The 13,808-nt window shown below is 38.0% G+C and overlaps 1 protein-coding gene across 2 annotated transcripts in view; it reads right to left on the reverse strand.

Annotated features, from left to right (window-relative positions):
- Positions 1 to 13,808, reverse strand: part of MED13 (mediator complex subunit 13) — a 111,357-nt gene that overhangs the window by 55,206 nt on the left and 42,343 nt on the right. For both annotated transcript variants that reach the window (XM_011289087.4, XR_002149032.3), the window contains exon 9: positions 4,689 to 5,372. In XM_011289087.4, coding sequence (XP_011287389.1) covers positions 4,689 to 5,372 — 684 coding nt within the window. The remainder of the gene's footprint in view (positions 1 to 4,688; positions 5,373 to 13,808) is intronic.

Here is a 13,808-nt window from a genome sequence, read left to right on the forward strand (position 1 = left end):
AAACAAAACTTTTGTTAGCATAATGCAAACACTGAAGCCCACACCAGGTATTTTACTGTATAGTAAAATAGTATGGGGGATCTCCCTAGTAAAACTAATCAGTAAACATGTTTGGCCTATCTAATTTAATAACTTATTCCAGAGTTCAAATTTCTGTAAAAGTTATTCATGATATTAAGGCACCTCAACACTATCAACATTTTGGGCTTTGTTGCGGAGGACTGTCCTACATATTGTAGGGTATCTAGCGGCATCCCTGGACTCTACCTACCAGATGCCAGTAGCACATTCCCCGTTGTGACAATCTAGATTGTCTCTTAACGCTGTCAAATGTCACCTGAAGGTATGAGTGAGGGAATAAGAAATTGCTCCAATTGAGAGCTACTGCCATACAAGAGGAACTACAAGGACAAAATATTCACGTGATTAAAACATAAAACCAAAAAACTTCTATCAAGTACAGAACAATTATGTTCCATAAATGTTTTAGTTCATACAGCAAGCAGCTAAACCTGTTTACTTTTTTCCATATTCTAATCTATTAAAATAAAAAAAGGATTCTACGCAAAAGCAAATTGTATCATAATACACATTTTAGTAACTAATGTAACTAAAAATACTCACATAAGACACAGAATTAAAAAAAAAAAAAACACCACCCTTTTATTCAGTCTTTTCTTTTCACAAAGCAGAAAAAATGGTGACCAGGAACAAGTGGAAGCATGTTATTTCCTTAATTTAAATAATCACAACCCAGCACCATTCTACTCTGCAGCTACTTTTCTACGTTATACTTGTATCCTCTCATTCTTATTCCATGAGAAAAATGTCAAACAATTTCAAAACAGATTCTAATGTTAAACTGTACTAACTTATTTTTTTTAATGTTTGTTTATTTTTGAGAGTGAGCGTGCCACACACGAACAGACAAGTAAGGGAGGGGCAGAAAGAGAGAGAAGCGAGCCCTGAACTGACAGTAAAGGGCCCAATGCAGGGCTCAAACTCACAAACCTGTGATGTCATGACCTGAGCCAAAGTTGGACACTTAACCAACTGAGCCACCCAGGCAACCCCAACTATATTAACTTTTTTTTTTCTTTTAATGTTTATTTTTGAAAGAGAAAGAGCACAAGCAGGGGAGGGGCAGAGAGAGAGAGGGCCCTAGAATCCGAAGCAGGCTCCAGGCTCTGAGCTGTCAGCACAGAGCCTGATGCGTGGCTTGAACTCATGAACCATGATTATCATGACCTGAGCCGAAGTCAGATGTTTGACTGAGCCACCCAGGCACCCCCTAAAACTTCTAAGAGACCTTCATTTCATTTCACCTACAGATGCTCCTGCATACAATCAGCTAATACACTTATTTAAAGTCATGGCTAGAATTCTTGATCTTATGAATACAATATGCCCATAAACCCACCCCTTAAGTTTTTAAAATATTCATAACAGTACTTTTCGTCCTTAACACTACATTTTTTATATTAAATAAGAAAATATAATCCAGAAGGAAAATAAGTTCTAAAATCATAAAGTAACCCTAGGAATATACTGTTGTTTAATTTATCCAAACGTCTACTGAATGTGCACTATGTGCCTAGACTTGTTCTAGGGATGTTTGTGTGTAATCTGGAGGAATACAGCAGTAAACAAGACGGAGAGACCCTGCCTTCACAGAGCTCGTATTTTAATAGGGAAAAGATCATTAACAAATTCATGATATGATTTTGGATGATATAGGATGATATATATAAGGAAAAAATGAAAACCGTGTACAAGGTAGGTAGTGATTTGGGGAGTGAAGAAAAGCCATAGTTTAGATAAAATGGTCAGGAAACTACCTCCTGAAAAGGTAACTTTTCAGCAGGACTGAATAAGAAGGGGTGAGCTATTCCCCCGCATCTGTAATACAATACTAAAGGCCATTAGGAATGAGCTTGGCTTGGGGCACCTGGGTGGCTCAGTCGGCTGAGGTTGAGCGTCTGACTTCGACTCAGGTCATGATCTCACAAGCTTGTGGGTTTGAGCCCCGCGTTGGGCTCTGTGCTGACAGCTCAGAGCCTGGAGCCTGCTTCGGATTCTGTGTCTCCCTCTCTCTATGCCCCTAACCCACTCGCATTCTGTCTCTGTCTCTCTCAAAAATAAATAAACTTTAAGAAAAAAACAAAACAAAACAAACAAACAAAGGAACGAGCTTGGCTTTCTGAAGGAATAACCAGAAAATCTGATGCCTCAAAATCAGAAAGCAAACAGGGCAGTAATAGATAAGAGTGAAGAACTAGCTAGACAGGAAACTGGGTAGAAGCTTACAGATGAGGAATAAGAGTTTGGATTTTATCTTAAATGTAGAGGGAAACTACTGGAGGGTTTTCAGCAAATGAGTAACATCTAACATTTAACCTACAATGATTACTCTACTGTGTAGGAATATATGTAAAGGAGAAGTACAGAAACAAGGAGACCAAAAGTAGTTTCAGGCAAGTACTCAGGACTTTTATATTATATCCAGCACAAATGAGACTAAGATCTTTTTAAGACTTGTTTCCAAGACATCATTTGTTTTCAAGAGACTATCTGCCTGTTAAATAAGCTAGTTGTTTTCCATGATCAAAAGGTATCCTAAAGTCCCTAAATTTCAAATCCAGATTAATTTTAACTGGAAAAAAAAAAAAACAAAAAAACCCATACTAGAATATTTTTAAGATTCAAAGAGCTAGATAAGATGCACAGATTTACTAAAATAACAAGGAATATTGAAAGAATAAATCTTTAACAGTAGGGAAAAGGAGACAAAGGCTACAAATGGGGCATTTTACTTAGTCTCAGGGAAACTCAAAATCAGTAAAACACAGCAGAGAAAGTTCATGGCCTAGAATATGCAAGAGGGGGTGATGGTAACCCACAACAAGAGAGCCAAAATGACCAAAAACTCAGAGAAAATATGAACCTGTATTTCTAGACAGAAATGAAAAATTAGAGCTGAAAATGGAGGAACAACAGGGTTTCTTTTCTAAAAAAATGAATAACCTACCTGGTAAAGACCCAAGATCCCCTTCATTCTGCAATTTTAGGTACCAGGTCTCCCCTCCAAAATATCCCAACCCCATTATCATAAAGCAGTGTATGAAACTAATACATAGTATAAGCTAAATAACTTGTTGAATGAGTAAGGCCTACCAATCAGCTCCCCTATTCCTTCATTCAAAACTGTGTAGGAAGAAACAATAATTATATCTTAAAAACGTGATAAGAGGGGCACCTGGGTGGCTCAGTCAGTTAAGCATCCGACTTTGGCTCAAGTCATGATCTCACGGCTTGTGGGTTCAAGCCCTGCACTGGGCTCTGTGCTGACAGCTCAGAGCCTACAGCCTGCTTCAGATTCTGTGTCTCCCTTTCTGCCCCACCCCTGCTTATTCTATCTGCTTCTCAAAAATAAATAAATGTTAAAAAAAAATTAATTAAAAAATAAATGAAAAAAAATGTGATGAGAAGCAGTAAAGAAAAAGATGAAAATAAATTCTATAGAAAAAAAAGGTACAGAACATTAAGAAGGGGATACTATTTCTTAATAGCCAGGGGGTGCCTGGATGGCTCAGTAGGTTAAGTGTCTGACTTTAGCTCAGGTCATGATCTCACAGTTCATGAGTTCGAGCCCTGCATTGGGCTCTGTGCTGATCGCTCAGAGCCTGGAAGTCTGCTTTGGATTTTCTGTCTCCCTCTCTCTCAGATCCTCCCTGCTCACACTGTGTCTCTCAAAAATAAATACATATTTTTTAAAAATGAAATAAATAAACATTAAAGATGCTTTTAATTAAAAAAAATTTTTTGAAGATTTATAGCAAGAACTTGCAAAGAATTGGGGGAAAAATGGGACTAAAAGATAGGATATACAAACAATTCACAGAAGAGAAAACCTGAATGTCCAAAGAACATTTTAAATAAATGCTTACTTTCAAACATGAATTAAGACAATAAGATGCCATTCGGCATATAGAAAATTAGCTAAATTGAAGGCTTGTAATACCAAATGCTGATGAAAAGATCATTCTCATACTCTGCTGGTTGATGAAGGTGTAAACTGGTATAGTTGGAGAGCCAACATGACAATGACCCTTAATGCCGAATGCGGACAAACCCCATGGCCCAGTAATTCCACTTTGAGATGTATTCCCTAGAGAAATCTTATACAAGTACATAAGGAAACGTGTACAAAAAAGTTCACTATTACATCCTATGTAACTGGAAAAAACTGAAATAACCAATATGTCCACCTTTAAGAGAGCAGATAAATTATGTATATTCATAACAAATACTATAAAGCAATTAAAATGAATTAATTAGAGCTACATGTATAAAAACATGTACAGAAATGATAAACACCAAATTTAGGACAGACAAAGGAAGAATGGAGGAAAAAAACAGTACACAAGAGTTCTAATGATATTCAAAATCTTTAAGTTGTTTGATGGATAAGTGCTATTATTTTCTCCACTTTTTTGTGACTAAAATATGTCATAATAATGAGTCTCCCTAAGGAAAAATCACAGTAAAGAAATTATGCAAAACTAGTATTTACAGGATTTATTATTATTGTAAATCCTACCCTGAAGCCAATTCTGGAGTCCTAGTATTAAGAACTTACATCATTTCCACCCTTAAATTATAATAGTGACTATTAAAAAAATACATACTCTGTAACTGATGTTACACTTTCCTGTCCAAAAGGTCCAACTGGATCATCCTTGAATTTATCACTTGGAAGCTGAGGAGGCAAAAACTCTACATCTTTTTTCTTTGGAACCTTGTAATACTTCCAGGCTATATTAGCTTCATCTTCTTCCAAGTTTACTGCTGTACCGACATATATTGTAGGTTCTACAGCTTCCTGGAACTGAGCTGGGAAAGACTGAGATAAACTGTCTATCCTATCTTCCATTGGTTTAGAAGGAACCAAGGGATCTGGTGTTGGCATTTGATAAAAATGTTGACTCTGAGGAGTTGAAGGTGTTTTAGTTACTCCTTCATCAACCACATCACATGGGTGAGGACTGAGTGGGGGTGGTTGAGGTGAATTTGCCATTTCGGTGCCATGCATCTGTGGAGTCTTTGCTACATCATTAGTTCGGATGTTTGAAAATCTCACTTGACTATCTGGAGCGGAGATCACAAGTCTTTGGCTAGCTGAATCTGCATCGATGCCAACGTCATCACTAATAGAAACACGATGGTGAAAAGGAGTCAAGGGGCGTTTCTGTGGTTTTTCACTCTTTTCTTGTTTTTCATTGGTCTTGTGCTTAGGAAGTACTTGTTGTTGCTGACTTAAAGATGGTGCCTGTCCTTGTTGTCCAGGATTTCTTGGCTTGAGATTTTTGTGCCTAAAAAGTTAAAAGAAAGGTTTAATGTTTATAGTATCATTATTACATCGAAGTACACAAGTAAGCACTATTAAACATTCCATATTATCATTTGTTTTTTACATATAAATCTAAAAGTAAAATTATTTGAATTTACATTGGAAAAAAATACTTTGGGGCACCTGGGTGACTCGGTTGAGCATCCAACTTCAGCTCAGGACACAATCTCACGGTTTGTGGCTTTGAGCCCCGCATTTGGCTCTGTACTGACAGCTCAGAGCCTGGAGCCTGGTTCACATTCTGTGTCTCTCTCTGCCCCTCACCCGCTTGTACTCTCTCTCTCAAAAATAAACATTAAAAAAATTTTTTAACAAAAAAAATAAAAAATACTTTGTTGAGTGACCTAAAACTAAGAACTGCAGAAAGATTCCTAAGAGCCAATTCTCTTCTGCTCATTTAATAGCTATGTGATCGGACAACCAAAGATAGTTTACTAATGTAACCTAAATATTTTAGTATCTGAATCAAGAGACAAAATTCTAGTTAAGATAAAGTCGTGTTTAAAAAGGTCTGAAATTTATTCATTTACCAATGTACCTGCAAATCAATGGCTTGGCTAAGCTCAGTCATAATCTACAATCCTACAGCAACCAGCTAGGAAACTATTCTACACAAACGAAGTTAATCATTCTGGATAGCACTGCAACTGACTGATGGGCCCCACACCATATCTGCCATCCTTCTCCCAAGGCATACCATGACAGAACGAATCCACTAACTAGAAAAGGAAAAGAAAATGCCTGAAGAAATTTATTCCCTCAAATGTGAAGCAATTTCTAAACTGAAAAACTTAAAACTACATGCCTAAAAATCTAGTAATTTTGTTCAGAGTTTAAGATTTCTTTCAGCATAGTAAAAATACTGTGCCCTATGAGATTTCCAAGCTAAACTGATAGTGATGTATATAATATTTTTTTTTTAACGAAGAAACTAGAAGAAAAATGTGGAGGGAACATGAATTTAAAACATGTCCCAGGAATGTAAGGTATAACATTCAATAAAAACCAGTAGTATTCATCACATTAACAGAATAAAAGAGAAAACCATGTAACTATCTTAATACAGAAAAACATGGCAAAATTCAATACATAATTCATCATAAAAAGACTCAAGGGGCGCCGGGGCAGCTCAGTCGGTTGAGTGTCCGACTTCAGCTCAGGTCATGATCTTGCGTTTGTGGGTTTGAGCACCACTCCGTGCTGACAGCTCAGAGCCTGGAGCCTCCTTTGGATTCTGTGTCTCCGTCTCTCTCTGCTCTTACACCACTTGCACTGTTTCTATCTCTCAAAAATAAAGTATTATACCTTCATAGTATTATGGAGTAGTATAAACTTAAAAAATAGAGAGGCACCCTGGGTGGCTCAGTCGGTTAAGCATCCAACTCTTGATCTCAGCTCAGGTCATGATCTTACAGTTTGTGAGTTCAAGCTCCGTGTCAGGCTCTGTGCTGACAGCTCGGAGCTTGGAGCCTCTTTCAGATTCTGTGTCTCCCTCTCTCTCTGCCCCTCCCCCGTTCATGCTGTCTCAAAAACAAACATAAAAAAAAATTTATAAAAAAAGACTCAAAAAGCAAGACTAATCTTAATCTGATAAAGGACATCTATGAAAAACTATACTAATATCATACTTAATGATCAAAGACTGAATAACTTAATCCCTAAAACTGGGAACAAAGCAAGAATATTAACTCAATATTCCTATTCAACAATTTTGTCAAAAGTTTAAACCAATGTAGTAAGTCAAGAAAAAGAAAGATTGGAGATTTCAAAAGTGGAAGAAAAACTGTCTTTATTCATACTAAACATGGCAAGCTTTACAATAAGGGGTCAGGCTCAACAATTACCTTCTCAAGCTCAACATTACCTTCTCAAGCTCAACAAATTATTAAAAGTGGGACAACCAGACATGTGTCTTCTGATGTGACAGATACAAAGCAACACAGCACCACCTGTGAAGTATTCTCATCAAAAATATTGAACCTGAATTCATTAAGCCTCTAGATCAGCACTGTCCAACAACACTTTCTGTAATGACAGAAATGTTCTGCATGCGGCTCCTGAAGACCTGAAATACGGCCAGTGCAATGAGAAACCGAATTTTTAACTGTATTTAAATTCAAATGCTTTAATTTAAAATCCATTAGTGGTTACTAACATGGCTAGGACTAGACAGCACAGCTCTAGAGGTAACTTCCATTTACAGAAATGCAAGGGATAAAGAAATTAAATGACACTAAAAGAACAAGTTACAATATGACAAGTTGAGAAATACAGAATGTGAGACATTCCACGGGACACCTGACCTAGTTTTTCCAGCCAAGCCAATGTCCTAAAAATTGGAGAGGGGATTAGAAGAGAGACATAAAAGACTTAACAACCAAAGGTATACTTCTTGTCTGGGTCTTTGTCAAACAACCAACTACACAGACATTATTTTTTTAAAAAAGACATTTCTGAGACAAATCTGTAGAGGATATCAGATGATGCCAAGAAAATACTATTCTTTTTATTAGGGGTGATAATGGAATTATAGTTATATAAGAAAATATTAGCAGAATATTATTAATAACAGAATTAAAATATTAGAGTTGCATACTGAAGTAGGAGTGAAATGATATTTAAGATTTGCTTTAAAAATCTTCAGCAAGGGGGGGCACCTGGGTGGCTCAGTAGGTTGAGCATCCGACTTTGGCTCAAGTCATGATCTCACAGCTTGTGAGTTCAAGCCCCACGTCGGGCACAGGGCTCTGTGTTGACAGCTCAGAGTCTGGAGCCTGCTTCAGATTCTGTGTCTCCCTCTCTCTGCCCCTCCCCTGCTCACACACTCTCTCAAATATAAATAAACGTTTAAAAAATTAAGACAAAAAAGGGGGGGGGACGTCGGGGGGGGGCTCAGTCAGTTGAGCAGCCGACTTTGGCTCAGGTAACTAATCTCATGGTTTGTGGGTTCGAGCGCAGAGCCTGCTTGGGATTCTCTCTCTCTCTCTCTCTCTCTCTCTCTCTCTCTCTCTCTCTCTCTCTCTCTCTCCCAAAGAAAATAAAATAAAACTTAAAAAAAAAAAGAATGGATCTAAATGTGCTAACATAGAAAAATACCCATGATTACTATTTATCAAAAAAGTTCCAATATCTATAAAGAACTTATCAAACTCAACACCCAAAAAACAAATAATCCAGTGAAGAAATGGGCAAAAGACATGAATAGACACTTCTCCAAAAAAGACATCCAGATGGCTGACACATGTAAAGATGTGCAACATCACTCATCATCAGGGAACAAATTAAAACCACAATGAGAAACCAACTCACAACAGTCAGAATGGCTAAAATTAACAATCAGGCAACAACAGATGTTAGAGAGGATGCAGAGAAAAAGGATCTCTTCAGCACTGCTGGTGGGAATGCAAACTGGTATAGCCACTCTGGAAAACAGTATGGAGGTTCCTCAAACTAAAAATAGAACTACCCTATGATCCAGCAATTGCACTATTAGGTATTTATCCAAGGGATACAGATGTGTTGTCTTGAAGGGGGGACATACACCCCAATGTTTATAGCAGCGCTATCAACAATAGCCAAAGTATGGAAAGAGCCCAAATGTCAATTGATGGATGAATGGATAAAGATGTGATATATGTGTGTATACACACACACACACACACACACACACACACACACACACACACACACACATATACATACAATGGAGTATTACTTGGCAACCAAAAAGAATGAGATCTTGCCATTTGCAACTACGTAGATGGAACTAGAGGGAATTATGCTAAGTGAAATTATTCAGTCAGAGAAAGAAATATCATAGGACTTTACTCATAAGTGGAATTTAAGATACAAAACAGATGAACAGAAGGGAAGGGAAGCAAAAATAATATAAAAACAAAGAGGGGGACAAAACATAAGAGACTCTTAAATACAGAGAACTGAGGGTTGGTGGAGGAGTTGTGGGTTGGGGGATGGATAAGGAGCATTAAGGAAGACATTTGGTGGGATGAGCACTGGGTATTATACATAGGGGATGAAGCACTGGGCTAACTAACTTGGATGTAAATTAAAAAATAGAAAATTAAAAAAGAAAAAAGCAAGTTGCAGAACAGCATACATAGCAGGATTCTACTTGTATGAAAAGAAAGCAGACAGGCAGATCGTAAGTATACAGGCGCAAGGAACTCACAGCTTTTATTTCATGTGCATTATTTGAATTTTTTAAATAGCATAAAAAAATTTACAAATAGCATTAAAAAACAAGCAGTAGGTTATTCCAATGTAGGAATAATCCCTTCACTGATCATCCTCTTTGAATACTTTCAATGACAAAGACCATATCGATTTATAAGGAACGGCATTCCCGCCATTGTCAAATAGCTCTAGTCGAAAAGAGAAAAATTATATATATATACATGCATATATATAATACGTGTATGTATGCATGTATATGTGTGTGTGTGTGTGTGTGTGTGTGTGTGTGTGTGTGTGTGTGTGTGTGTGTGTGTGTGTGTATTTTTGGGGGCGCCTGGGTGGTTCAGTCGGTTGGGCATCTGACTTCGGCTCAGGCATGATCTCACAGTTTGTGAGTTCGAGCCCCGCATCCGGTTCTGTGCTGACAGCTCGGAGCCTGGAACCTGCTTCAGATTCTGTGTCTCCCTCTCTCTCTGCCCCTCCCCTGCTAGTGCTCTCTCTTTCTCGTTCTCTCTCAAAAACAAACATTAAAAACTAAAAAAATAATTTATTTATAAATATATATATATATATATGTATTTATATTTCAGAGAATGAGAGAGAGAAAAGAGAGGGAGAAAGTAGGGGAGGGGCAGAAAGAGAGAATCTTAAAACAGGCTCCATGCTCAACCTGGAGCCTAAAGCGGGGCTAGATCTCAGAACGTTGAGATCATGACCTGAGGTGAAACCACCAAGAGTCAGATGCTCAACCTACTGAACCACCCAGGCACCCCAAAATAGTAATTTTAGATCAATCAAATTCAATAAAATGTTAAGATTTTTTCAAGTTTTTCAGTAAAAGAAGAGGTCTAGATGAAACAAATGTAGCAAGTAAATACGGATGGCTGATAGACAGGAGAGCACTGTCCAACTTTCTTACTTTTCTGCACATCTGAAATTTTTCACAGAATAAGATAGAACTAAAATGCAAAAAATAATAAAATGGAAATAATTGGAACAAGATTGAACTGTCCCAAAGTCCTTCTCTGTTCCATAATGAATATAGGGATACAAAGATTAGCTTTAAACTTCATGGAAAGCAAATGAGATAAATGTTTGATTAATTAACAAAAGAATTAAAATAATTTCTCAGCCAGCTGTAAGAAAAAAAGAAGACAGTCAACAATAAAAGCAGGAAAGGGGAAGGAAAGCAAAATAGGGTGTGGGGGAAGCAGAATAAGAAGGTAGGAATAGATAGGTATATTGTGACAGTTATTATTCATTTACTAATTATTCAAATATTTTAGTGTCTACTATGAAAGTCTTCAAAGTATGGTCCATGAACTCTTTCAGGGTTGTATGGGGTTCAAACCATCATCATAACAGCATAAGACATTATTTGCCTTTTTCATTATGTTGATATTTAACAATGTTACAGAAGCAACGGACAGTAAAATTTTTGGCAACAGATCACGATTCAAGGCAGTGGTACTATTAGTAGTAGTAGTGTGTATTCTTTACCACTATACACTCATGTTTTTAGGGCCAATTTCACTTAAGAATGTCCTTCAAGAGGGGCGTCTGGGTGGCTCAGTTGGTTAAGCGTTCTGACTTCAGCTCAGGTCACGATCTCGCAGTTCGTGGGTTTGAGCCCCACATCGGGCCTGTGCTGACAGCTCAGACAGAGTCTGGAGACTGCTTCGGAGTCTGTGTGTCCCTCCTCCATCTCTGACCCTCCCCCGTTCACACTGTCTCTCTCAAAAATAAAAAATAAAAACATTAAAAAAAATTTTTTTTAAAGAATGTCCTTCAAAAGACAGTAAAAATGATTTTTTATTAAGTTTCAATCTCTGCATACACAGCTATCTTTTTTTAATGTTTATTTTTGACAGGGAGACAGAGTGTGAGCAGGGGAGGGGCAGAGAGAGAGTGAGTCACAGAATCTGAAGCAGGCTCCAGGCTCTGAGCTGTCAGCACAGAGCCCGACGAGAGGCTTGAACTCATTAACCGCGAGATCATGACCTGGGCTGAAGTCAGACACTCAACCGACTGAGCCACCCAGACACCCCTGCATACACAGCTTTTCATATTCTACCTAAAGAAACAGGAGGGGTGCCTGGGTGCCTGGCTGGCTGGGTCGGTAGAGCATGCAACTCTTGATCTCAGGGTCATGAGTTCAAGTTTCACGCTGGGTATGTAGTTTACTTAAAAAAAAACTCAAAAGAAACAGAAAATACACATAAAGCATTTCTGCTACATATTATGTTTTTGAGAGAGAGAGAGAGAGATCGATCATGAGCTGGGGAGGGACAGAGGATCCAAAGCAGCTCTGTACTGACAGCAAGAGAGCCCTATGCGGGGTTCAAACTCACAAACCATGAGATCACAACCTTAGCCAAAGTTGGATGCTCAATCAACTAAGCCACTCAGGTGCCCCTCTGCTACATATTATAAGATAATGGCTGATTTATGGAAAAGCCTTTATATAAGTGAGTTGTAAGCTCAACTAGCCATTTTTTTCAAGGAATACTACTTTCATTTAGGGGTGCCTGGGTGGCTCAGTCGGTTAAGTGTCTGAATCTTGATTTTGACTCAGGTTGTGATCTCCCAGTTCATTAGTTTGAGCCCTGCTCTGCGATCTGCGCTGACAATGGGGAGCCAGCTTGAGATTCTCTGTCTCCCTCTCTCTCTCTGCCCCTCCCCTGCTCATACGCTGGCTCTCTCTCTCACAAAAGAAATAAACTTAAAAAATGCGGTGCCTGGGTAGCTCAGTTGGTTGTGCATCCGACTTCAGCTTGGCTCATGATCTCACAGTTTGTGAGTTCAAGCCCCACATTGTGCTCTGTGCTGATAGCTCGGAGCCTGGGGCCTGCTCTCTCTCTGGCCCTCCCCCACTTGTGCCCTCTCTCTGTCTTTCAAAAATGAATAAATGTAAAAAAAAAAAAAATTTTTTTTTTAAGTAACTATGGACTGATAAACCTTAGTTAACTAGATTTGGTTATTTGGCAGACTTGGTTATTTAGGTCTCAAAAATGAACAAAATGAGTTTGTCATTTTAAGGAAGAATAATAAAATGTGAGCTTTTAAACAAGATTTTGAATTTGGAAAACTGTATCTGCTATAGTAAGCTTCACAGTTTCCCATACTGAAAAGATATTTCTGGTGAGATCTCTGGTGATACTAATGAATGTGATTTTTTTTTTTTTTTAACACTGTAAAACAAATGTGCCAACACTCAGGATCTGCATAATGCCATGAATTGGTATTTTCCAAATGATAAATGATGTTGCAAAATCATGCATAAGTAAAAGATCCATTAGTTATTATGCAGTACAAGGATTTAATTAATATGGCTTCAGATTACACGTGAGAACTAACCTTTAAGAAACTACCATTTGTCAAATTTTGGTGTAGTATCGAAGAGTATCCACAATTACCTGAAAAAGCTACCCTTCTGCTTTCCAACTGCATAGCTACATGAGGCTGGATTTTCTTCACGTATTTCAACTAAGACAATATACACAAAAGACTGACTACAGAAGCAAAGGAGAATCCAGATTATCTTCTATTAAGTTCAACACTGAAGAGATTTGCAAAACTGTACAACAGTGCCACTCTTCTAATTTTTGTTTTGGAAAATAGAGTTGATTTCTATAAAAGTATTTTATTTATGTTAATATGTACTGGTCTTACTGTTATTTTTTTCAATAAATTTAATAGAGCTTGGAGCACCTGGGTGGCTCAGTCATTTGCATGTCTGACTTTGGCTCAGGTCATGATCTCGCTGGGTTTGTGAGTTCGAGCCCCACGTTGGGCTCTGTGCTGACAGCTCAGAGCCTGAAGCCTCCTTCAGATTCTGTGTCTCCTCCTGTCTCTGTCCCTCCCATGCTCATGTTCTGTCTCTCAATAATAAATAAACGTTAAAAAAATTTTTTTTTAAATAATAAAATAAATAAATAAATTTAATAGAGCTTTAAAATGGCGGGGGGTGTGGGGAACCTGGGTGGCTCAGTTGGTTAAGCATCCAACTTCAGTTCAGGTCATGATATCACAGTTTGTGAGTTTAAGCCCCCACATCGGGCTCTGTGCTGACAGCTCAGAGCCTAGAGCCTGCTTCGGATTCTGTGTCTCCCTCCCTCTCTGCCCCCCCTCCCCCGCTCATGCTCTGTGTCTGTGTCTCAAAAATAAACAAAACATTAAAAAAAATTTTTTTTTAATTTTTCTT

Source organism: Felis catus, chromosome E1 (assembly GCF_018350175.1).
Source record: "Felis catus isolate Fca126 chromosome E1, F.catus_Fca126_mat1.0, whole genome shotgun sequence".
Lineage (NCBI taxonomy): Eukaryota > Metazoa > Chordata > Mammalia > Carnivora > Felidae > Felis > Felis catus.